The 26,976-nt window shown below is 36.5% G+C and overlaps 1 protein-coding gene across 1 annotated transcript in view; it reads right to left on the bottom strand.

Moving 5' to 3' along the window:
* LOC142761435 (calpain-13-like) overlaps positions 1-26,976 on the bottom strand; it is a 132,822-nt gene that overhangs the window by 50,925 nt on the left and 54,921 nt on the right. Inside the window, exons 7-10 of the mRNA XM_075864625.1 lie at positions 15,596-15,681; positions 6,805-6,879; positions 3,790-3,950; positions 3,205-3,359 (exon numbers count right to left, since the gene is read on the bottom strand). Of these exons, the coding sequence (XP_075720740.1) occupies positions 3,205-3,359; positions 3,790-3,950; positions 6,805-6,879; positions 15,596-15,681 (477 nt within the window). The remainder of the gene's footprint in view (positions 1-3,204; positions 3,360-3,789; positions 3,951-6,804; positions 6,880-15,595; positions 15,682-26,976) is intronic.

The raw sequence follows: 26,976 nt of genomic DNA, 5'->3' as shown, positions 1-26,976 counted from the left end.
AGCAGTATTATAGTAGTTATATTCTTGTATATAGGAGGCAGTATTATAGTAGTAATATTCTTGTATATAGGGAGCAGTATTATAGTAGTTATATTCTAGTATATAGGAGCAGTATTATTGTAATGTTCTTATATATAGGAGCAGTATTATAGTAGTTATATTCTTGTATATAGGAGGCAGTATTATAGTAGTTATATTCTTCTACATAGGGAGCAGTATTATAGTAGTTATATTCTTGTATATAGGAGGCAGTATTATAGTAGTTATATTCTTGTATATAGGGAGCAGTATTATAGTAGTTATATTCTTGTATATAGGAGGCAGTATTATAGTAGTTATATTCTTGTATATAGGGGCAGTATTATAGTAGTTATATTCTTGTATATAGGAGCAGTATTATAGTAGTTATATTCTTGTATATAGGAGGCAGTATTATAGTAGTTATATTCTTGTATATAGGGGCAGTATTATAGTAGTTATATTCTTGTATATAGGAGGCAGTATTATAGTAGTTATATTCTTGTATATAGGGGCAGTATTATAGTAGTTATATTCTTGTATATAGGAGCAGTATTATAGTAGTTATATTCTTGTATACAGAGGCAGTATTATAGTAGTTATATTCTTGTACATAGGGGGCAGTATTATAGTAGTTATATTCTTGTATATAGGAGCAGTATTATAGTAGTTATATTATTGTATATAGGAGCAGTATTATAGTACTTATATTCTTGTATACAGAGGCAGTAGTATAGTAGTTATATTCTTGTATATAGGGGGCAGTATTATAGTAGTTATATTCTTGTAGATAGGGGACAGTATTATATTAGTTATATTCTTGTATATAGGGGCAGTATTATAGTAGTTATATTCTTGTATATAGGGGCAGTATTATAGTAGTTATATTCCTGTATATAGGAGCAGAATTATAGTAGTTGTATTCTTGTATATAAGAGCAGTATTATAGTAGTTATATTCTTATACATAGGGGGCAGTATTACAGTAGTTATATTCTTGTATATAGGAGGCAGTATTATAGTAGTTATATTCTTGCATATAGGAGGCAGTATTATAGTAGTTATATTCTTGTATATAGGAGCAGTATTATAGTAGTTATATTCTTATACATAAGGGGCAGTATTACAGTAGTTATATTCTTGTATATAGGGGGCAGTATTACAGTAGTTATATTCTTGTATATAGGAGCAGTATTATAGTATTTATATTCTTGTATATAGGAGCAGTTTTATAGTAGTTATGTTCTTGTATATAGGGGGCAGTATTATAATAGTTATATTCTTGTATATAGGGGGCAGTATTATAGTAGTTATATTCTTGTATATAGGGGGCAGTATTACAGTAGTTATATTCTTGTATATAGGAGCAGTATTATAGTATTTATATTCCTGTATATAGGAGCAGTTTTATAGTAGTTATATTCCTGTATATAGGGGCAGTATTATAGTAGTTATATTCTTGTATATAGGAGCAGTATTATAGTAGTTATATTCTTGTATATAGGAGCAGTTTTATAGTAGTTATATTCCTGTATATAGGGGCAGTATTATAGTAGTTATATTCTTGTATATAGGGGGAAGTATTATAGTAGTTATATTCTTGTATATAGGGGCAGTATTATAGTAGTTATATTCTTGTGCATAGGGAGTAGTATTATAGTAGTTATATTCTTGTGCATAGGGAGTAGTATTATAGTAGTTATATTCTTGTATCTAGGAGGCAGTATTATAGTAGTTATATTCTTGTATATAGGAGCAGTATAATAGTAGTTATATTCCTGTATATAGGAGCAGTATTATGGTAGTTATATTCTTGTATATAGGGGCAGTATTATAGTAGTTATAATCTTGTATATAGGAGGCAGTATTATAGTAGTTATATTCTTGTATATAGGAGCAGTATTATAGTAGTTATATTCTTGAATATAGGGAGCAGTATTATAGTAGTTATATTCTTGTATATAGGAGCAGTATTATAGTAGTTATATTCTTGAATATAGGGAGCAGTATTATAGTAGTTATATTCTTGTATATAGGGGCAGTATTATAGTAGTTATATTCTTGTATATAGGAGCAGTATTATAGTAGTTATATTCTTGTATATAGGGAGCAGTATTATAGTAGTTATATTCTTGTATATAGGGGGCAGTATTATAATAGTTATATTCCTGTATATAGGAGCAGTATTATAGTAGTTATATTCCTGTATATAGGAGCAGTATTATAGTAGTTATATTCTTGTATATAGGGGGAAGTATTATAGTAGTTATATTCTTGTATATAGGGGGCAGTATTATAGTAGTTATATTCTTGTACATAGGGGCAGTATTATAGTAGTTATATTCTTGTATATAGGAGCAGTATTATAGTAGTTATATTCTTGTATATAGGAGCAGTATTATAGTAGTTATATTCTTGTATATAGGAGCAGTATTATAGTAGTTATATTCTTGTATATAGGAGGCAGTAATATAATAGTTATATTCTTGTACATAGGGAGCAGTATTATAGTAGTTATATTCTTGAATATAGGGAGCAGTATTATAGTAGTTATATTCTTGTATATAGGAGCAGTATTATAGTAGTTATATTCTTGTATATAGGGAGCAGTATTATAGTAGTTATATTCTTGTATATAGGGGGCAGTATTATAGTAGTTATATTCTTGTATATAGGGGGAAGTATTATAGTAGTTATATTCTTGTATATAGGGGCAGTATTATAGTAGTTATATTCTTGTATATAGGAGCAGTATTATAGTAGTTATATTCTTGCATATAGGAGCAGTATTATAGTAGTTATATTCTTGTATATAGGAGGCAGTAATATAATAGTTATATTCTTGTACATAGGGAGCAGTATTATAGTAGTTATATTCTTGTATATAGGGGCAGTATTATAGTAGTTATATTCTTGTATATAGGGAGCAGTATTATAGCAGTTATATTCTTGCATATAGGGGCAGTATTATAGTAGTTATATTCTTGTATATAGGGGCAGTATTATAGTAGTTATATTCTTGTACATAGGGGGCAGTATTATAGTAGTTATATTCTTGTATTGGGCAGTATTATCCTAGTTGATGTCGGGTAGTAAATATATTTACCCTAGTTAGGGCAATGGTTGAAATGCACTCAGAGCAGTTTTCATTTCCATTTCCCGACTCTTCTTGGAAGTGTGTCCATACCTTAGAGAAGGCAAATCCAATAGGTAACCATGGAGGATTGTATTTCCTTTCATTGCTTAGACTCTGCATGAGAGCCACAGTCACATTGTATCCCCTCTTCGTTCCTTGTGACTCTGGAACTGTGATCACGTACTGGGGATTTTTCAACATATCCTCTAAATATAAAAAAGAGACAGATTTTTTGACCAAATTTGTTCTGCAGATGCAACATGACATAACTAAAGAGTGGATTGTGTTTTTTTTTTTTTTTGTTGTTTTTTTTTAAAAGACCATCAATGTGTGATTGGTGGGGTTTTACAACCTTGGGATCCCCACTGATCAGCAGAATGAAGGGATAGCCCCCTCACTGCAGTGATGTGTGCACTCGTGTGGCTGTGTCTGGTACTGCAGCTCTGCTTTGTTCACTTGAATGTGCTGAGCTGCAGTATTATACATAATCACAAATGTTTGGATGTCGTCTAGATACTGTAGTAACACATGGACCTCCAGCGATCACACATTTATGGCCTAGTCTAAGAATATATCATCAATGAAAAATCATTTTTTTTTTTCATCTGTTAAAAGACGTCATAATGTTTGACAAACCTGCAGTGTTACAACCACCAGCGTTGCTGCCCCTCACCCATTGGTTGTAGTAGCTGGTGGTCTCCCAGACATGCTGTGGGTTTCCGAAATCTAAGTAACTCGGGGTGAAGTTACAGATGTTCACTTGCACAAAATTTTGCATGAAATCTTGACAGGACATCCTATAGGCAAGAATACAAGTTAACCCATAACTCACTTAGGTGATACAAGTTACATCTAGAAAATAATGGTTGCCATCAAAAATAACAATTAACGAAATAATAGATACATTTATAACTATTCACGCCCTTGTGTCATAAAGGGGTAGTCCCTGAATCAGCTCTTCATACTTTTATTACCCATCAATAAATTTCTCCTTTATCCAATTCTGTCCCATGCTGCAATAAAAACGGTTAGAAATATATAAAGAATCCTCACAAGCCTCAGATCTGTCTGGCTGTAAGGCAACTGACCGCTGCAGAAGCTCTCCCCCACTGCTCTGTCTACAATAGGAGACCAAGCATGTTAAGCTCCACCCTTTATAAAGCCACTCCCTTCAGTAATCTGCTGGCTGAACATGGAAATGAGGAGTAACCCAACACCTGTTTACATTTGTTGCAGGAACATGTAGAAAATTGTGTAGACGCGAGTTTATATCCTGTTTGCTTCATCATTCGTTTCTAGTTCTACTTTTCCTTTGAGCATTTTCTATCCAATTAATTATATTAATTTAAGCACCTATCTTCCAACAGTTCTATTTTTTTTTTAGGAGACCACACAGAGGCGGGGCTTAATCAGATTTGCATACAGAGGGGCGTTTCTGTCAGTTTGGGGGAGGGTACGGGCATGGCTTAAAACGGTTCACGATTTGGGATTCTAATTTGAGTTGTAAACAATCATTTGGTCTCTATGGACACATTGCTCCTTCCACCTTTCTGCTAGAGCAGCCATATTATTGGGATCTCTACCCACCTTAAAGGGGGCTTTCCAGCAGAAACAAGTGATGGCATATCACTTGGATATATATTCACTTGTTGATTGTAGGGGTCCGACCACAGGGACCTCCACCCTCCAACCAAGGCACTGTATAGAGAACTGCACCTCAAGTGGTCGGGGGTCCTAGTGGTCGGACCCCCTCCAATCATCAACACATGCCAGAGATATGCTGTCACTTGCTATGGGTGGAATACCCCTTTAAGCTGTTACCTCTAAAGTCTTTTGTCCTATATTTTTTGTAAGTAGCACATTTGTCACTAAGGCTCAGGTGCAGAATCTTTTATTTATCCACATTAAACTTCATTTGCCATTTTCTTGCTCAATTATTCAACCCCTTTAAATCCCTTTATAGCTAATATATCCCCTTGTATGTTAATTACTCTACATAGTGTAATGTAGTAAGGTCGTTAATAAAAATGCTGTAAAGGACTGTTCCCAGTGGCCCATTCTTGTATAAACCAAGTCACACATAGTCAAATAATACAACATTCATTTTGGCATTGAGAAGTACGGCCGTCCCTGTCACTGCAAAATTACCGTCATTTATGGGTGAGAGTGCGGCACCTTTTTAGTCCCCTGATTACTGAAGATGAGATTTTAAGCAAGATCTGAGTTAAAGGGAACCTATCAATAGTATAATGTCCTATCAAAGTTGAACGAAGGGGTGCAATAACACACTAAATGGCCATGCCAGTTAGGAGACCATACAAGGCATGTCCTTCCCCCCTGACCCATTATAAACAAGGAGGTAAAGTGTCAGAGAGTGTGTCATGGGACCCTACTTGACATATGGTATACAGCAAAACTCCTGGGCTTCAATGCAAAACCTGCAACAGGACCCCCCACCTACCCTGGGCCATTTCTAATGTCTTCTTATGTGGTAAATGGCCCTTTGGGCCTCATGGGGCACCAGAATCCGGGTGCCGCTGCTACCTATGCAACCTCTATCAGAGGAGAGGACATGGGTGGTAAACTGTTTTGAAGCCCACTTGGAAGAGAGCATTGAGGTTTTGCCCTCGAAATCATCTTTATTAGTCTTGAATTTTTTTTGCCTAATTTCTTCTATTTTTGCATATTTGTCACAATTAGTTGTATAAGTTCTTAAAAAAACCAAAACAAACCTAAAATAAAGATAGAAAATCCTAAAGGATAATTTTCAGTCATCGGTCCGTGATCTCATAGAATAGGGTAATATTGCAAGATAACGATCCAAAGTTCAAGGGAGAGTTCACTTCTAAATGGGTCAAAAGAGACTAAATTTAAGGGGTTGCTCTGGCTTTGAAGAATTAAGAGTTAATAGATGGGATTCCTATATTTGGGACCTCTATCAATTAGCCTGAGAGCAGCTACAAAGAGCGTCTCTCCCTCTGGAGGACCCAGCGCTTCTGTGCATTACATGGATAGTTCATATGTAATCCTTCATTTCTCCTGTGGTGGCGCTGCAGGGGAATAAAACACTCCCCAACACTTTGCAGCTGATCGTTGCAGCACCGACTGTGATCAGCTTATTTTTGGGAGACCCTTTTAAGAAAAAGGAATTGAAAATGAAGACATTCCATTTAATATGGGGGCCTAGTCAAAGTACGGACTTGAGCCTCATTGAGATGTGGTAGCTGGACCTTACACAGGCAGTTCATGTCCAAAAGAGTCCGATGTGGCTGAATTAAAGTAATTTTAGTGCCAAAAATCCTGGAAAGCGATTTGAAGTTATCTGAAGCATTTAGATCAGTATTGATTATAGAAGGGCCGGTCGGTTTTGGATAACTTTTTTCCTTCTATGCATTTTGTGTGTAGTACAGTTATCTGATACAAAATTGTGTTTGAAGATTTAAGACAATTAAGTGTGAAGAATATACAAAAATAGGGGGCAAATACTTTTCCATTGCACTGTCTGTCAGATGCCTTCACATGAAGGGGTCAGTCCTGATGACAAGTTCCCTTTAATTCTGTGAGGGTTATATGAGGTGAGCAACAACTCTAATAACCCTAGGACTGTACGCTGGAGTCAGTACTTGAATTAATGCACATAAATATATATACCAAAATTCTCCGTCATTCCTGTCAACGTTCAGCTTTTTTCTTAAATCAGGCCGGACTCTCTCCCATTGAGATGATCTGCAAAAGAGAAACATCTTGAGTACCACAGTAAACATTGTAGCCCTTCATAGCAGTTTGGGTTTTAAATAACAAAAAGTGAAAGGACGGTTGTAAATACTTGTACCACTAGGTGGTGCAAGAGAATTATTTTTTCTCTTTTTCCATCATTGAATTCTGCACTTTGGCACACCAAAAGGTTAGTTGTGGTATTGCAAGTGCTGCAAATAATTATAATTCCAAAAAATAACCTGACTTGAAAATGTATGTATACAATCTAGCAACAAAGTGTTTGATTTATGCTACAGATGTAGCAGTGCTTCGATTGTTAGATGTTGTTAAGTTGAGTTTGTAATTTGTAAAATAATATTGGGATATCATCACATGGTACGTTTGATTGTATATAGTACTGAAAATAATGTACTGCATTGGTTCAACCCAGGAAAGGAGCTGGACGGCTTCTGGGGCATGAGTCCTTGGTGCTGGGTCTCAGGAGAGGGACCACTTTGCTTAGGGCAGCGAGCTGAACCTTTGCCCCAGATGAACGAAAGACTTGCTACGGCTTCGGTCACGATGCACAATAAATGCAGCCCAAATGAGTTGGATGACAAATTCATTTTTATTACCTCTGTATATATCATATTGTTCCCACTAATATATTGTAACTGTGGATAAAAATTGTTAGTAATGGGTAATTTCATCTAATGTTAACCCTGCTGGTATTGGGGGCGACTATAACTGCTAGACTACTAGTCCATATCTTGATGATGTTGAGTCTTCCTCTGAAGATATCATATTACTGATGAAGTTGCTATATCTTAAAGTATGTTAAGATTCCCCTATACAAAGCTTTATATTTAGAATTCATGAATTTGTCCATTATGCATTACAAATCTCTTCCAGTTAAATAGTTACATAGTTACATAGTTAGTACGGCTGAAAAAAGCCACATGTCCATCAAGTTCAACCAAGGGACGGGAAAAGGGAAGGAAACATTTCTACACATAGGAGCTAATATTTTTTTGTTCTAGGAAATTATCTAACCCTTTTTTTGCAGCATCTCCTGTCCCTGCTGTGACGGCTCCTGCGGTGGCTATTCCATAGATTCACAGTTCTCACAGTAAAGAAGACTTGTCGCCTCTGCAGCTTGAACCTTTTTTTCTCCAGACGGAGGGAGTGCCCCCTTGTTTTTTGAGGGGGTTTTACAGGGAACAGGATTTCACCATATTTTTTGTATGTGCCATTAATATATTTATATAAGTTAATCATGTCCCCCCTTAGTCGTCTTTTTTCAAGGCTAAATAGGTTTAATTCTTTCAATCTTTCCTCATAACTTAGATTCTCCATGCCCCTAATAAGTTTCGTTGCTCTTCTTTGTATTTTTTCAAACTCGAGGGCATCGTTTCTATGAACTGGAGCCCAGAACTGAACTGCATATTCTAGATGAGGCCTCACCAATGCTTTGTAAAGTGGTAATATTACATCCCTGTCCCGCGAGTCCATGACTCTATAATACACGACAATATCCTGCTGGCCTTTGAAGCAGCTGATTGACATTGTGCTGTTATTGAGTTTATGATTTACAAGTACACCCAGATCCTTCTCAACAAGTGACTCCCCCAGTGTCGCTCCCCCTAGGACATATGATGCATGCAGGTTGTTGGTACCCAGATGCATAACTTTACATTTATCTACATTAAACTTCATCTGCCAAGTGGACGCCCAAACACTTAGTTTGTTTAAATCTGCCTGCAATTCATGAACATCTTCCATAGTCTGAACTATATTACATAGCTTGGTGTCATCTGCAAAAATAGAAATAGTGCTATTACTCCCATCCTCTATATCATTAATAAATAAGTTGAATAATAGGGGTCCCAGCACTGAACCCTGGGGTACACCACTTATAACTGGGGACCATTCAGAGAAGGAATCATTGACCACAACTCTCTGGATACGGTCCTTGAGCCAATTCTCAATCCAATTACAAACTATATTTTCTAAACCTATAGTCCTTAATTTACCCATTAGGCGTCTATGGGGGACAGTGTCAAATGCCTTTGCAAAGTCCAAAAACACTAAATCCACAGCGGCCCCTCTGTCTAGACTTCTGCTCACCTCTTCATAAAAACAAATCAGGTAAGTTTGACAACTTCTGTCCTTAGTAATGTTTACTTTTCACAAGATAAGTTTTATGTGCAGTACCATGCCTGACCACATGGTGTGCTGTTAGGAAGAAACTTCCATTTCGGAACATGTAATGCATACTCTAAATCGCCATCTAGTGGCAGAAATTAAGAGTGCAATCTTGTACATTTTCTGCTCCCTTAAACAACAATTTCATGCCTACTGCATCTGAATTTGGATTTGTGCCCGTATTCTGTAGCTTAGTTGCTAAAGGTTCTCCAAAGCTCAAAAATGCAGAATTGTACTTAAAAATTGTAAATGTCCTCTACCCTTGAAATTGTCTTACTTGTGTTTAACTATGTAATTTTCATTTAGCCTTTACTATTTCCCATTCCTGTCTGCTTATTAAGCCTAGCTGACATATTCCACCGCTTACACTGTATCATTATATTTACCGTGAAAAACCTAGTGAAAAATAAACAATGGAGGTGCAAAGAGTCATTATTTCCACAAAAAGAATGATCAATTATTTCTACGGGCACTTGTATAATTACAGGAAACTCTACTTTACTACATTCTTTCTGCTAATGGAATAGAAATATGCGCCAGTTTAACGTAATTGACACAGCGTTCGCCACTTTCTTTACAGAAAGTTTCATTTCACTGAATATCATAAACAAAGCAGAATCGCATATAATGTAGGGAATGTAAAAAGGACTAAGAGGATGCACGATAAGGTATAAAAGCATTCATACAAGGGAATTAACAAATAATTAAGTTGAGCTCCTTTATCTCCTGGGGCTTTTGTGGCTGTACTCAGTTATAATAACAGAACTGGGCCCAATATAAAATGATCCTGACCAATCAGCTAATTATATATGTAGTATGTAACAAAAAACCTGTAAAGCAAAGACGCTACCAAAGTCCATCTTTGCAAACCAGAGTAGCCTTTGCAGAGTCTAAGGGACCGCTAAGGGAACCTAAGGTTTTCATTCTTCAACCCCTAAACAGTGATCTGGTCTTTGCTGCTGCAAATCTGTAGTAGAGTAGCCGCTGACTAGTGGAGCAAACAGGCAACATAAAAAATACTCACAAACCAGGATTAAAGAATATAACTACTATAATACTGCCCCCTATATACAAGAATATAACTACTATAATACTGCCCCTATATACAAGAATATTACTATAATACTGCCCCTATATACAAGAATATAACTACTATAATACTGCCCCCTATATACAAGAATATAACTACTATAATACTGCCCCTATATACAAGAATATAACTACTATAATACTGGTCCTATATACAAGAATATAACTACTATAATACCGCCCCCTATATACAAGACTATAACTACTATAATACTGCCCCTATATACAAGAATATAACTACTATAACACTGCTCCCTATATACAAGAATATAACTACTATAATACTGCCCCCTATATACAAGAATATAACTACTATAATACTGCTCTCATATACAAGAATATAACTACTATAATACTGCTCCCTATATACAAGAATATAACTACTATAATACTGCCCCTATATACAAGAATATAACTACTATAATACTGGTCCTATATACAAGAATATAACTACTATAATACTGCCCCCTATATACAAGAATATAACTACTATAATACTGCCCCTATATACAAGAATATAACTACTATAATACTGCCCCTATATACAAGAATATAACTACTATAATACTGCCCCCTATATACAAGAATATAACTACTATAATACTGCCCCTATATACAAGAATATAACTACTATAATACTGGTCCTATATACAAGAATATAACTACTATAATACCGCCCCCTATATACAAGACTATAACTACTATAATACTGCCCCTATATACAAGAATATAACTACTATAACACTGCTCCCTATATACAAGAATATAACTACTATAATACTGCCCCCTATATACAAGAATATAACTACTATAATACTGCTCTCATATACAAGAATATAACTACTATAATACTGCCCCTATATACAAGACTATAACTACTATAATACTGCTCTCATATACAAGAATATAACTACTATAATACTGCCCCTATATACAAGACTATAACTACTATAATACTGCCCCTATATACAAGAATACAACTACTATAATACTGGTCCTATATACAAGAATATAACTACTATAATACCGCCCCCTATATACAAGAATATAACTACTATAATACTGCCCCTATATACAAGAATATAACTACTATAATACTGCCCCTATATACAAGAATATAACTACTATAACACTGCCCCCTATATACAAGAATATAACTACTATAATACTGCCCATATATACGAGAATATAACTACTATAATACTGCTCCTATATACAAGAATATAACTACTATAATACTGCCCCCTATATACAAGAATATAACTACTATAATACTGCCCCCTATATACAAGAATATAACTACTATAATACTGCCCCCTATATACAAGAATATAACTACTATAATACTGCTCCTATATACAAGAATATAACTACTATAATACTGCTCCTTTATACAAGAATATAACTACTATAATACTGCCCCCTGTATACAAGAATACAACTACTATAATACTGCCTCCTATATACAAGAATATAACTACTATAATTCTGCCCCCTATATACAAGACTATAACTACTATAATACTGCCCCTATATACAAGAATATAACTACTATAATACCGCCCCCTATATACAAGAATATAACTACTATAATACTGCCCCTATATACAAGACTATAACTACTATAATACTGCCCCTATATACAAGAATATAACTACTATAATACTGCCCCTATATACAAGAATATAACTACTATAATACTGGTCCTATATACAAGAATATAACTACTATAATACCGCCCCCTATATACAAGAATATAACTACTATAATACTGCCCCTATATACAAGAATATAACTACTATAATACTGCCCCTATATACAAGAATATAACTACTATAATACTGCCCCCTATATACAAGAATATAACTACTATAATACTGCCCATATATACGAGAATATAACTACTATAATACTGCTCCTATATACAAGAATATAACTACTATAATACTGCCCCCTATATACAAGAATATAACTACTATAATACTGCTCCTATATACAAGAATATAACTACTATAATACTGCCCCTATACAAGAATATAACTACTATAATACTGCCCCCTATATACAAGAATATAACTACTATAATACTGCTCCTTTATACAAGAATATAACTACTATAAGGGCGGGTTCACACATGGCGGAATTGCACTTAAATTCCGCTGCGGACACTCCGCAGCGTTAATCCGCAGCGGAGCCGTTTCTACATTGACTTTCACTTTAATTTCGCAGTGTTCGTTTACACGATGCGTACAATTCCGCTGCGGAGCATAGGCTGCGGAGCGGAATTTGGTGTCCGCAGCATGCTCTGTCTGTTGCGGAGCAGTGGCGGACTCATGGCGGAATTTCTCCATTGACTTCAATGGAGATTCAAAGTTCCGCAATGAAGTCCGCAGCTGTCATGCACATGTCATGTGTGCTGCGGATGCGTCTTGCTTTTTTTACTTGACATTTCTTCATTCTGGCTGGACCTATGTATTTCTAGGTCTACAGCCAGACTGAGGAAGTCAATGGGGCTCCCGTAATGACGGGAGCGTTGCTAGGAGACGTCAGTAAATAGTCACTGTCCAGGGTGCTGAAAGAGTTAAGCGATCGGCAGTAACTGTTTCTGCACCCGGGACAGTGACTACCGATCTCAATATACATGTATCTGTAAAAAAAAATGAAGTTCGTACTTACCGAGAACTCCCTGTTTCTGTCTCCAGTCCGGCCTCCCAGGATGACGTTTCAGAGTAAGTGACGGCTGCAGCCAATCACAGGCCAAGCACAGGCTGCAGCGGTCACATGGACTGGCGCGTCATCCAGGGAGGTCGGGCTGGATGCCGAAGGAGGGACGCGTCATAAAGACAACGGGCGGTAAGTATGAATTTCTTTTACTTTCACTAGGGAAAGTGCTGTCCCTTCTCTCTATCCTGCACTGATAGGGAGAAGGGAAGCACTTTTCCCGCAGTCCGCAGCAGCTAGTCCGCATCAATTTTCTGCACATTTTGTGCAGATCCGCAGCCGTAATCCGCAACCCGGATTAGGTGCGGCATTGATGCGGACAGTTGCGGAGGAATTCCGCCATGTGTGGTCATGCCCTAATACTGCCCCCTGTATACAAGAATACAACTACTATAATACTGCCTCCTATATACAAGAATATAACTACTATAATTCTGCCCCCTATATACAAGAATATAACTACTATAATACTGCCCCTATGTACAACAATATAACTACTATAATACTGCCCCATTATACAAGAATATAACTACTATAATACTGCCTCCTATATACAAGAATATAACTACTATAATACTGCCCCCTATATACAAGAATATAACTACTATAAAACTGCCCCTATATACAAGAATATAACTACTATAATACTGCCACTATATACAAGAATATAACTACTATAATACTGCCCCTATATACAAGAATATAACTACTATAATACTGTCCCTATATATAAGAATACAACTACTATAATACTGCCCCTTTATAGAAGAATATAACTACTATAATACTGCCCCCTATGTACAAGAATATAACTACTATAATACTGCTCCTATGTACAAGAATATAACTACTATAATACTGCCCCCTATATACAAGAATATAACTACTATAAAACTGCCCCTATATACAAGAATATAACTACTATAATACTGCCCCTATATACAAGAATATAACTACTATAATACTGCTCCTATATACAAGAATATAACTACTATAATACTGCCACTATATACAAGAATATAACTACTATAATACTGCCCCTATATACAAGAATATAACTACTATAATACTGTCCCTATATATAAGAATACAACTACTATAATACTGCCCCTTTATAGAAGAATATAACTACTATAATACTGCCCCCTATGTACAAGAATATAACTACTATAATACTGCTCCTATGTACAAGAATATAACTACTATAATACTGCTCCTATATACAAGAATATAACTACTATAATACTGCTCCTATATACAAGAATATAACTACTATAATACTGCCTCCTATATACAAGAATATAACTACTATAATACTGCTCCCTATATACAAGACTATAACTACTATAATACTGCCCCTATATACAAGAATATAACTACTATAATAATGTCCCTATATACAAGAATATAACTACTATAATACTGCCCCTATATACAAGAATATAATTACTAGAATACTGCCTCCTATATACAAGAATATAACTACTATAATACTGCCCCCTATGTTCAAGAATATAACTACTATAATACTGCTCCTATATACAAGAATATAACTACTATAATACTGCTCCTATATACAAGAATATAACTACTATAATACTGCTCCTATATACAAGAATATAACTACTATAATACTGCTCCTATATACAAGAATATAACTACTATAATACTGCCTCCTATATACAAGAATATAACTACTATAATACTGCTCCCTATATACAAGAATATAACTACTATTCTCTCTCATGTTTTTCCCTTTCCTGATCTATTCTACTTCTTCCTTCCTCTTCGGTTCTCTATTATTTGTTTTCCTCCCCAACCCCACATTCTCTTCCCTCCCCAACGTTTTTGCCTTCCTCTGACCTTCACTATAATTCTCTCCTTTTCCCTCCCTTCCGCTCTTCTATACCTCCCCCTTCCATTCTCCCTCCCTCTCCCATACCTTCTCCTCTTCTTCTCTCCTCCCCCTTCCCCTCTACTCCCCTGCCTCCCTCTCCCATCACTTTTCCTCTCCTTCTCTCCTTTACTTTCCCCTCTACTCCCCTGCCTTCCTCTCCCATCACTTTTCCTCTCCTTCTCTCCTTTCCCTTCCCCTCTACTCTCCTGCCTCCCTCTCCCATCCCTTCTCTCCTTTTCTCCTTTCTCTTCCCCTCTACTTCCCTGCCTCCCTCTCCCATCCCTTCTCCTCTCCTTTTCTCCTTTCTCTTCCCCTCTACTTCCCTGCCTCCCTCTCCTTTACCTTCTCCTTTTCTTCTTTCCTTCCCCTCTTCTCCCTTCCTTTATCTTCACATCCCTCCCTCAGTCAGTATTAATACATGATGTGTCTTGTAGCAAATTCATTTAGGGTCTTTCTGGCTAAGTTGTACGGAACTCGTTTCAATCCAGAGGGAAGATAGGCGGCTGCAGATCAGCGGTTCTAAACATTCAGGCGGTCAGCATCAGATTGACTCTCACACACTATAAAATGCAACCTCGGCCCGTTTTCAAAAACCCAACAATGTGGTTTCAGTACTCTTGGGCCTAAGACTCTATGTAGTTCTCCACTTTGTCCACCACAGATGTACATGAAGAGCAGTAAATGTGGGAGCTCCAACCCTAAGATACAGTAAATATAAGATTTAGAGGGGTTGCCCTAATATGACTCATGACAAGCCAATCAAACATCAGGGAAGTCTCCCATTGGCTCCAGTGTGTGGCCTTTTTCTTAGAATCAGTAGGGATTGATATTCACCCATCACTCCAGTGTCCGTTCCATTCTCCTTTGCCCCAAGGATTCCAGACTCGAACAATGTCTTCTGATCTGTTGCTATATTCAATCTGCAGAAAAAAATGAGGGACAATGTATATCTCAGTCTTAGTATAAGATAATCCCTGTAATAACAAGTGCCATATAACACACTGATGGGCCCAGTGGCGTAACTACCGCTATAGCAGCCGTAGCGGCTGCTACGGGGCCCACGGCATGAGGGGGCCCGTGTCGCCGGCCGGCACGGGCTCCCACCATGGCCGGAGGCTCCACTAGCAGCCGCTATCGCTGCTACAGCGGGACGCCACTGAACACTACGGCAGAGCAGGGAGGTATCTCCCCGCCCTGCCATTAAACAAAAGACATGTATCCCCTCTCCACAGGATCTCCACAGGACAGGGGATACATGTGTGATCGCTGGCAGCGATAGGGAGAACGGGGGACCGAAAGTCTCCTGCAGTTCTCCATCACAAACCTCGGAATTCCGGGGTCTGTGTCGGCAGCTCCGTAGAAATGAATGGAATGGAATGGAATTTTTATTGAGCTGCGCAGACGCCGGAAGTCAGAGGTTAGTCATGGAGAACTTCAGGGGACTTTCAGTCCCCCGTTCTCCCTATCGCTGCCAGCGATCACACATGTATCCCCTGTCCTGTGGAGATCCTGTGGAGAAGGAATACATGTCCTGTGGAGAGGGGATACATGTCTTTTGTCTTTTCACACTGTAGGTCGCATTTTTTTGGGGGGTTGGGGACGCTGTATGGGGTTCCCTACTGGGGGGGGGGCTGTATGGCGTTCCCTACAGGGGGGGGGGCTGTATGGCGTTCCCTACAGGGGGGGCTGTATGGCGTTCCCTACAGGGGGGGCTGTATAGCATTCCCTACAGAGGGGGGGCTGTATGGCGTTCCCTACAGAGGGGGAACTGTTTAGCGTTCCCTAAAGGGGGAGGCTGTATAGCGTTCCCTACAGGGGGGGGCTGTATGGCGTTCCCTACAGGGGGGGCTGTATAGCGTTCCCTACAGGGGGGGCTGTATGGCATTCCCTACAGGGGGGCTGTAAGGCGTTCCCTACAGGGGGGACTGTATGGCGTTCCCTACAGGGGGGGCTGTATGGCATTCCCTACAGGGGGGGGCTGTATGGCGTTCCCTACAGGGGGGCTCTATGGCGTTCCCTACAGACCCCCCCTGTAGGGAACGCCATACAGACCCCCTGTAGATAATGCCATAAGCCCCCCCTGTAGATAACGGCATACAGTCCCCCCTGTAGATAACACCATACAGCCCCCCTGTAGATAATGCCATACAGCCCCCCCTGTAGATAACGGCATACAGTCCCCCCTGTAGATAACACCATACAGCCCCCCTGTAGATAATGCCATACAGCCCCCCCTGTAGATAACGGCATACAGCCCCCCTGTAGATAACGGCATACAGCCCCCCTGTAGATAATGCCATACATCCCCCACTGTATATAACGCCATACATCCCCCACTGTATATAACGCCATACAGCCCCCTGTAGATAACGCCATACAGCCCCCCTGTAGAGAACGCCATACAGCCCCCCCAGTAGATAACGCCATACAGCCCCCCTGTAGATAACGCCATACAGCCCCCCCTGTAGATAACGCCATACAGCCCCCTTTGTAGATATCTACAGGGGGGGGGGGCTGTATGGCGTTATCTACAGGGGGGACTGTAAAAAAGGCACTATCTACAAGGGGGGGGGGGGTTGTGTGACACCCAGGGGAGGGGGGCCCCAGTCAAAAGTTTGCTATGGGGCCCAGTCTTTCCTAGTTACGCCCCTGGATGGGCCCTATGGTCAGTGACTCCAGCTTAGTCTATTGGAGTCAGAGGGTAGGCTTTAATATCATGGTATGTAGAGTAGATTAATACTAGGCACAATGTTCACATCAGGCCACAATACAAGATGTGTAACAAGGTCCACCAACTATCACATGCCAATAATAGTACTGGTCTCTTTATATGCTGCAGAGGGTTCATGTGGCCCCTCAGGCTCCAGGGCCTTGGTGTAACTGCAACCTCTGCACCCCGACAGTTTAATTTCTTATTAAGGCGCCATATATAATATGCAATAATAAGTGAACTCCCTGGACCTGCGCCTGCTGGTGGCTGCTAGTGCAATAAGTCAGCATTCTTCGTTATCTCCAGTAGGTGGCAGTATGCCCATATTATTTACTAGGGCATATTTCCTATCTCTGCTCTATTATTCCCAAACACAATGGATTCATTTATTTGTACATCAAAAACAAGGAAAGTGAATGTTCTGTCGTCACCACAGATTTCTGTGATTTATTTTAACAACCATCTATTAGAGCATGAAATGGAAAAATGTCTTAATTCACAAAAACAAAAACACCTTTCATACAGGTAACAACCGCTATATTATTGTTGAGTGGAAGGTGTGATATATGTCATTAAAGTAAATACCCCCCTAATACCTGCAGCTACAGATTAAACTCTCAACCAATTCTGTTCTTTCTAAATGATGTGATAAAATTCATTCACTGAACCAACGTAACAACACAATCACTGCAAAAGTATTACCAGATTTATATTCTTGTATATAGGGGGCAGTAGTATAGTAGTTATATTCTTGTATATAGGGGGCAGTATTATAGTAGTTATATTCTTGTATATAGGGAGCAGTATTATAGTAGTTATATTCTTGTATATAGGGGGCAGTATTATAGTAGTTATAGTCTTGTATATAGGGGGCAGTATTATAGTAGTTATATTCTTGTATATAGGGAGCAGTATTATAGTAGTTATATTCTTGTATATAGGGAGCAGTATTATAGTAGTTATATTCTTGTATATAGGAGCAGTATTATAGTAGTTATATTCTTGTATATAGGAGCAGTATTATAGTAGTTATATTCTTGTATATAGGAGCAGTATTATAGTAGTTATATTCTTGTATATAGGGGCAGTGTTATAGTAGTTATATTCTTGTATATAGGGGGCAGTATTATAGTAGTTATATTCTTGTATATAGGAGCAGTATTATAGTAGTTATATTCTTGTATATAGGGGCAGTATTATAGTAGTTATATTCTTGTATACAGGGGCAGTATTATAGTAGTTATATTATTGTATATAGGAGTAGTATTATAGTAGTTATATTCCTGTATATAGGAGGCAGTATTATAGTAGTTATATTCTTGTATATAGGGGGGCAGTATTATAGTAGTTATATTCTTGTATATAAGAGGCAGTATTATAGTAGTTATATTCTTGTATATAGGAGCAGTATTATAGTAGATATATTCTTGTATATAGGGGCAGTATTATAGTAGTTATATTCTTGTATATAGGGGCAGTATTATAGTAGTTATATTCTTGTATATAGGAGCAGTATTATAGTAGTTATATTCTTGTATATAGGAGGCAGTATTATAGTAGTTATATTCTTGTATATAGGAGCAGTATTATAGTAGTTATATTCCTGTATATAGGGGGCAGTATTATAGTAGTTATTTTCTTGTATATAGGGGGCAGTATTATAGTAGTTATATTCTTGTATATAGGGGCAGTATTATAGTAGTTATATTCTTGTATATAGGGGGCAGTGTTATAGTAGTTATATTCTTGTATATAGGAGCAGTATTATAGTAGTTATATTCTTGTATATAGGGGCAATATTATAGTAGTTATATTCTTGTATATAGGGGCAGTATTATAGTAGTTCTATTCTTGTATATAGGGAGCAGATTATAGTAGTTATATTCTTGTATATAGGAGCAGTATTATAGTAGTTATATTCTTGTACATAGGGGGCAGTATTATAGTAGTTATATTCTTGTATAAAGGGAGCAGTATTATAGTAGTTATATTCTTGTATATAGGGGACAGTATTATAGTAGTTATATTCTTGTATATAGGAAGCAGTATTATATTAGTTATATTCTTGTATATAGGGGCAGTATTATAGTAGTTATATTCTTGTATATAGGGGACAGTATTATAGTAGTTATATTCTTGTATATAGGGGCAGTATTATAGTAGTTATAGTCTTGTATATAGGGGGCAGTATTATAGTAGTTATATTCTTGTATATAGGGAGCAGTATTATAGTAGTTATATTCTTGTATATAGGGAGCAGTATTATAGTAGTTATATTCTTGTATATAGGAGCAGTATTATAGTAGTTATATTCTTGTATATAGGAGCAGTATTATAGTAGTTATATTCTTGTATATAGGAGCAGTATTATAGTAGTTATATTCTTGTATATAGGGGCAGTGTTATAGTAGTTATATTCTTGTATATAGGGGGCAGTATTATAGTAGTTATATTCTTGTATATAGGAGCAGTATTATAGTAGTTATATTCTTGTATATAGGGGCAGTATTATAGTAGTTATATTCTTGTATACAGGGGCAGTATTATAGTAGTTATATTATTGTATATAGGAGTAGTATTATAGTAGTTATATTCCTGTATATAGGAGGCAGTATTATAGTAGTTATATTCTTGTATATAGGGGGGCAGTATTATAGTAGTTATATTCTTGTATATAAGAGGCAGTATTATAGTAGTTATATTCTTGTATATAGGAGCAGTATTATAGTAGATATATTCTTGTATATAGGGGCAGTATTATAGTAGTTATATTCTTGTATATAGGGGCAGTATTATAGTAGTTATATTCTTGTATATAGGAGCAGTATTATAGTAGTTATATTCTTGTATATAGGAGGCAGTATTATAGTAGTTATATTCTTGTATATAGGAGCAGTATTATAGTAGTTATATTCCTGTATATAGGGGGCAGTATTATAGTAGTTATTTTCTTGTATATAGGGGGCAGTATTATAGTAGTTATATTCTTGTATATAGGGGCAGTATTATAGTAGTTATATTCTTGTATATAGGGGGCAGTGTTATAGTAGTTATATTCTTGTATATAGGAGCAGTATTATAGTAGTTATATTCTTGTATATAGGGGCAATATTATAGTAGTTATATTCTTGTATATAGGGGCAGTATTATAGTAGTTCTATTCTTGTATATAGGGAGCAGATTATAGTAGTTATATTCTTGTATATAGGAGCAGTATTATAGTAGTTATATTCTTGTACATAGGGGGCAGTATTATAGTAGTTATATTCTTGTATAAAGGGAGCAGTATTATAGTAGTTATATTCTTGTATATAGGGGACAGTATTATAGTAGTTATATTCTTGTATATAGGAAGCAGTATTATATTAGTTATATTCTTGTATATAGGGGCAGTATTATAGTAGTTATATTCTTGTATATAGGGGACAGTATTATAGTAGTTATATTCTTGTATATAGGGGCAGTATTATAGTAGTTATATTCTTGTATATAGGGGCAGTATTATAGTAGTTATATTCTTGTATATAGGGGGCAGTATTATAGTAGTTATATTCTTGTATATAGGGGGCAGTATTATAGTAGTTATATTCTTGTATATAGGAGGCAGTATTATAGTAGATATATTCTTGTATATAGGAGGCAATATTATAGTAGTTATATTCTTGTATATAGGGGCAGTATTATAGTAGTTATATTCTTGTACATAGGGGCAGTATTATAGTAGTTATATTCTTGTACATAGGGGCAGTATTATAGTAGTTATATTCTTGTATATAGGGAGCAGTAGTATAGTAGTTATATTCTTGTATATAGGAGCAGTATTATAGTAGTTATATTCTTGTATATAGGGGCAGTATTATAGTAGTTATATTCTTGTATATAGGGGGCAGTATTATAGTCGTTATATTCTTGTATATAGGGGCAGTACTATAGTAGTTATATTCTTGTATATGGAGCAGTATTATAGTAGTTATATTCTTGTATATTGGAGCCGTATTATAGAAGTTATATTCTTGTATATAGGGGCAGTATTATAGTAGTTATATTCTTGTATATAGGGGCAGTATTATAGTAGTTATATTCTTGTATATAGGGGGCAGTATTATAGTAGTTATATTCTTGTATATAGGAGCAGTATTATAGTAGTTATATTCTTGTATATAGGAGCAGTATTATAGTAGTTATATTCTTGTATATAGGGAGCAGTATTATAGTAGTTATAGTCTTGTATATAGGAGCAGTTTTATAGTAGTTATATTCTTGTATATAGGGACAGTATTATAGTAGTTATATTCTTGTATATAGGGGCAGTATTATAGTAGTTATATTCTTGTATATAGGGGGCAGTATTATAGTAGTTATATTCTTGTATATAGGGGGCAGTATTATAGTAGTTATATTCTTGTATATAGGGGGCAGTATTATAGTAGTTATATTCTTGTATATAGGAGGCAGTAATATAGTAGATATATTCTTGTATATAGGAGGCAATATTATAGTAGTTATATTCTTGTATACAGGGGGCAGTATTATAGTAGTTATATTCTTGTATATAGGGCCAGTATTATAGTAGTTATATTCTTGTATATAGGGGCAGTATTATAGTAGTTATATTCTTGTATATAGGAGCAGTATTATAGTAGTTATATTCTTGTATAAAGGGGCAGTATTATAGTAGTTATATTCTTGTATATAGGGGCAGTATTATAGTAGTTATATTCTTGTACATAGGGGGCAGTATTAGGGCATGACCACACATGGCGGAATTCCTCCGCAACTGTCCGCATCAATGCCGCACAGAATCTGCGTTGCAGATTCTGCAGCGGATCTGCACAAAATGTGCAGAAAATTGATGCGGACTGGCCGCTGCGGACTGCAGGAAAAGTGCTTCTCTTCTCCCTATTCAGTGCAGGATAGAGAGAAGGGACAGCACTTTCCCTAGTGAAAGTCAAAGAAATTCATACTTACCGCCCGTTGTCTTGGTGACGCGTCCCTCTTTCGGCATCCGGCCCGACCTCCCTGGATGACGCTCCAGTCCATGTGACCGCTGCAGCCTGTGCTTGGCCTGTGATTGGCTGCAGCCGTCACTTACACTGAAACGTCATCCTGGGAGGCCGGACTGGAGACAGACGCAGGGAGTTCTCGGTAAGTATGAACTTATATGTTTTTTTACAGATACATGTATATTGAGATCGGTAGTCACTGTCCCGGGTGCAGAAACAGTTACTGCCGATCGCGTAACTCTTTCAGCACCCTGGACAGTGACTATTTACAGACGTCTCCTAGCAACGCTCCCGTCATTACGGGAGCCCCATTGACTTCCTCAGTCTAGCTGTAGACCTAGAAATACATAGGTCCAGCCAGAATGAAGAAATGTCATGGTAGTAAAAACAATACGCTCCGCAGCACACATAAGATCTGCGGACTTCATTGCGGAATTTTGACTCTCCATTGAAGTCAATGGAGAAATTCCGCCATGAGTCCGCAACCAGTCCGCCACTGCTCCGCAACAGACAGAGCATGCTGCGGACACCAAATTCCGCTCCGCAGCCTATGCTCCGCAGCGGAATTGTACGCATCGTGTAAACGAACACTGCTAAATTAAAGTGAAAGTCAATGGAGAAACGGCTCCGCTGCGGATTAACGCTGCGGAGTGTCCGCAGTGGAATTTAAGTGAAATTCCGCTATGTGTGAACCCGCCCTTATAGTAGTTATATTCTTGAATATAGGGGCAGTATTACAGTAGTTATATTCTTGTATATAGAGGCAGTATTATAGTAGTTATATTCTTGTATATAGGGGGCAGTATTATAGTAGTTATATTCTTGTATATAGGGGCAGTATTATAGTAGTTATATTCTTGTATATAGGGGCAGTATTATAGTAGTTATATTCTTGTATACAGGGGAAGTATTATAGTAGTTATATTCTTGTATATAGGGGACAGTATTATAGTAGTTTTATTCTTGTACATAGTGTGTAGTATTATAGTAGTTATATTCTTGTATATAGGGGGCAGTATTATAGTAATTTTATTCTTTTACATAGTGTGTAGTATTATAGTAGTTATATTCTTGTATATAGGGGCAGTGTTATAGTAGTTATATTCTTGTATATAGGGGGCAGTATTATAGTAGTTATATTCTTGTATATATGGGCAGTATTATAGTGGTTATATTCTTGTATATAGGAACAGTATTATAGTAGTTATATTCTTGTATATATGGTGGCAGTATTATAGTAGTTATATTCTTGTATATAGAGGGCAGTATTATAGTAATTATATTCTTGTATATAGGGGCAGTATTATAGTAATTATATTCTTGTATATAGGGGCAGTATTATAGTAGTTATATTCTTGTATATAGGAGCGGTATTATAATAGTTATATTCTTGTATATAGGGGCAGTGTTATAGTAGTTATATTCTTGTATATAGGGGGCAGTATTATAGTAGTTATATTCTTGTATATAGGGCCATTATTATAGTAGTTATATTCTTGTATATAGGAGCTGTATTATAGTACTTATATTCTTGTATATTGGGTGGCAGTATTATAGTAGTTATATTCTTGTATATAGATGGCAGTATTATAGTAGGTATATTCTTGTATATAGGGGCAGTATTATAGTAGTTATATTCTTGTATATAGGGGCAGTATTATAGTAGTTATATTCTTGTACATAGGGGGCAGTATTATAGTAGTTATATTCTTATACATAGAGGCAGTATTATAGTAGTTATTTTCTTGTATATAGGGAGCAGTATTATAGTAGTTATATTCTTGTATATAGGGGCAGTATTATAGTAGTTATATTCTTGTATATAGGGGCAGTATTATAGTAGTTTTATTCTTGTACATAGTGTGTAGTATTATAGTAGTTATATTCTTGTATATAGGGGGAAGTATTATAGTAATTTTATTCTTGTACATAGTGTGTAGTATTATAGTAGTTATATTCTTGTATATAGGGGCAGTGTTATAGTAGTTATATTCTTGTATATAGGGGGCAGTATTATAGTAGTTATATTCTTGTATATAGGGCCAGTATTATAGTAGTTATATTCTTGTATATAGGGGCAGTATTATAGTAGTTATATTTTTGTATATAGGGAGCAGTATTATAGTAGTTATATTCTTGTATATAGGAGCTGTATTATAGTACTTATATTCTTGTATATAGGGTGGCAGTATTATAGTAGTTATATTCTTGTATATAGGAGGCAGTATTATAGTAGTTATATTCTTGTATATAGGGGCAGTATTATAGTAGTGATATTATTGTATATAGGGGCAGTATTATAGTAGTTATATTCTTGTACATAGGGGGCAGTATTATAGTAGTTATATTCTTATACATAGGGGCAGTATTATAGTAGTTATATTCTTGTATATAGGGGGCAGTATTATAGTAGTTATATTCTTGTATATAGGGGCAGTATTATAGTAGTTATATTCTTGTATATAGGGGCAGTATTATAGTAGCTATATTCTTGTATATAGGAGGAGTATTTTAGTAGTTATATTCTTGTATATAGGGGCTGTATTATAGTAGTTATATTCTTGTATATAGGGGCAGTATTATAGTAGTTATATTCTTGTATATATGGGGCAGTATTATAGTTGTTATATTCTTGTATATAGGGGGCAGTATTATAGTAGTTATATTCTTGTATATATGGGGCAGTATTATAGTAGTTATATTCCTGTATATATGGGCTGTATTATAGTAGTTATATTCTTGTATACAGGGGCAGTATTATAGTAGTTATATTCTTGTATATAGGAGGCAGTATTATAGTAGTTATATTCTTGTATATAGGGGCAGTATTATAGTAGTTATATTCTTGTATATAGGAGCAGTATTATAGTAGTTATATTCTTGTATATAGGGAGAAGTATTATAGTAGTTATATTCTTGTATATAGGGGCAGTATTATAGTAGTTATATTCTTGTATATAGGGGGCAGTATTATAGTAGTTATATTCTTGTATATAGGCGCAGTATTATAGTAGTTATATTCTTGTATATACGGGGCAGTATTATAGTAGTTATATTCTTCTATATAGGGAGCAGTATTATAGTAGTTATATTCTTGTATATAGGGGGCAGCATTATAGTAGGTATATTCTTGTACATAGTGTGTAGTATTATAGTAGTTATATTCTTGTATATAGGGGCAGTATTATAGTAGTTATATTATTGTATATAGGGGCAGTATTATAGTAGTTATATTCTTGTATATAGGAGGCAGTATTATAGTAGTTATATTCTTGTATATAGGAGCAGTATTATAGTAGTTATATTCTTGTACATAGTGTGTAGTATTATAGTAGTTATATTCTTGTACATAGTGTGTAGTATTATAGTAGTTATATTCTTGTATTATAGTAGTAAGCTCTTAAACTGTTCTGAGACTCATGGAGAATGGAGCTTTGGCTCTCTTTGGTCTCATCCAGCTTTTTCCTGGATAGTGTGAGCTTGTGTAAGACTCCCTTTTAACCAATATAATGTTCCTAATCTAAAAAGAAAGGAGGTGCAAACACGCACCAGGTGCTTGTTTAGGGGGTTTGGGGTGGGGTGATAATATATTGATGGAATTTAGAACATGGCCGGAGGGGATTCATTTTACGTGCGATATTGGGTTCTTCTTTATGCCCCAAACTGTCTGAGGTTTTATAGTTCCTGGGAAATTATATTATATAATTCCCTTTAAAAATATTTTCTGTGCTCTTTGAAAAACAATTTACTCTCAGGAGTGATATTTACATTGAAACCGTTCCAACTTTATTGAATGTCTTATTGTTCCCCTGTAAACAGGTTGTTATGTTAGCGAAACCGTATTCTATTATTAGATATTGTTATTAGAACAATGTGTGGCTTATCTACTGAAACTGGCGAGGAAATGACATCCAGTTCCAAAATATATTCAACTGTCGTCTCACCTTTCTAGTGATATGATGTCATATAATGAAAAATCAAAAAATTGTCACCCCAAGCCAAATGATATTTCAAAACCTCTGAAAAAGACTGAACCACTAAGGGCATGACCACACATGGCGGAATTCCTCCGCAACTGTCCGCATCGATGCCGCACAGAATCTGCGTTGCAGATTCTGCAGCGGATCTGCACAAAATGTGCAGTACATTGATGCGGACTAGCTGCTGCAGACTGCGGGAAAAGTGCTTCTCTTCTCCCTATCAGTGCAGGATAGAGAGAAGGGACAGCACTTTCCCTAGTGAAAGGAAACGATTTTCATACTTACCGGCCGTTGTCTTGGTGACGCGTCCCTCTTTCGGCATCCAGCCCGACCTCCCTGGATGACGCGCCAGTCCATGTGACCGCTGCAGCCTGTGCTTTGCCTGTGATTGGCTGCAGCCGTCACTTACACTGAAACGTCATCCTGGGAGGCCGGACTGGAGACAGACGCAGGGAGTTCTCGGTAAGTATGAACTTATATGTTTTTTTACAGATACATGTATATTGAGATCGGTAGTCACTG

The sequence above is a fragment of the Rhinoderma darwinii genome, chromosome 4 (assembly GCF_050947455.1).
Source record: "Rhinoderma darwinii isolate aRhiDar2 chromosome 4, aRhiDar2.hap1, whole genome shotgun sequence".
Classification (NCBI taxonomy): domain Eukaryota; kingdom Metazoa; phylum Chordata; class Amphibia; order Anura; family Rhinodermatidae; genus Rhinoderma; species Rhinoderma darwinii.
The sequence above is the reverse complement of the archived record's forward strand: the minus strand, read 5'-3'. Positions and strand labels throughout refer to the sequence as shown.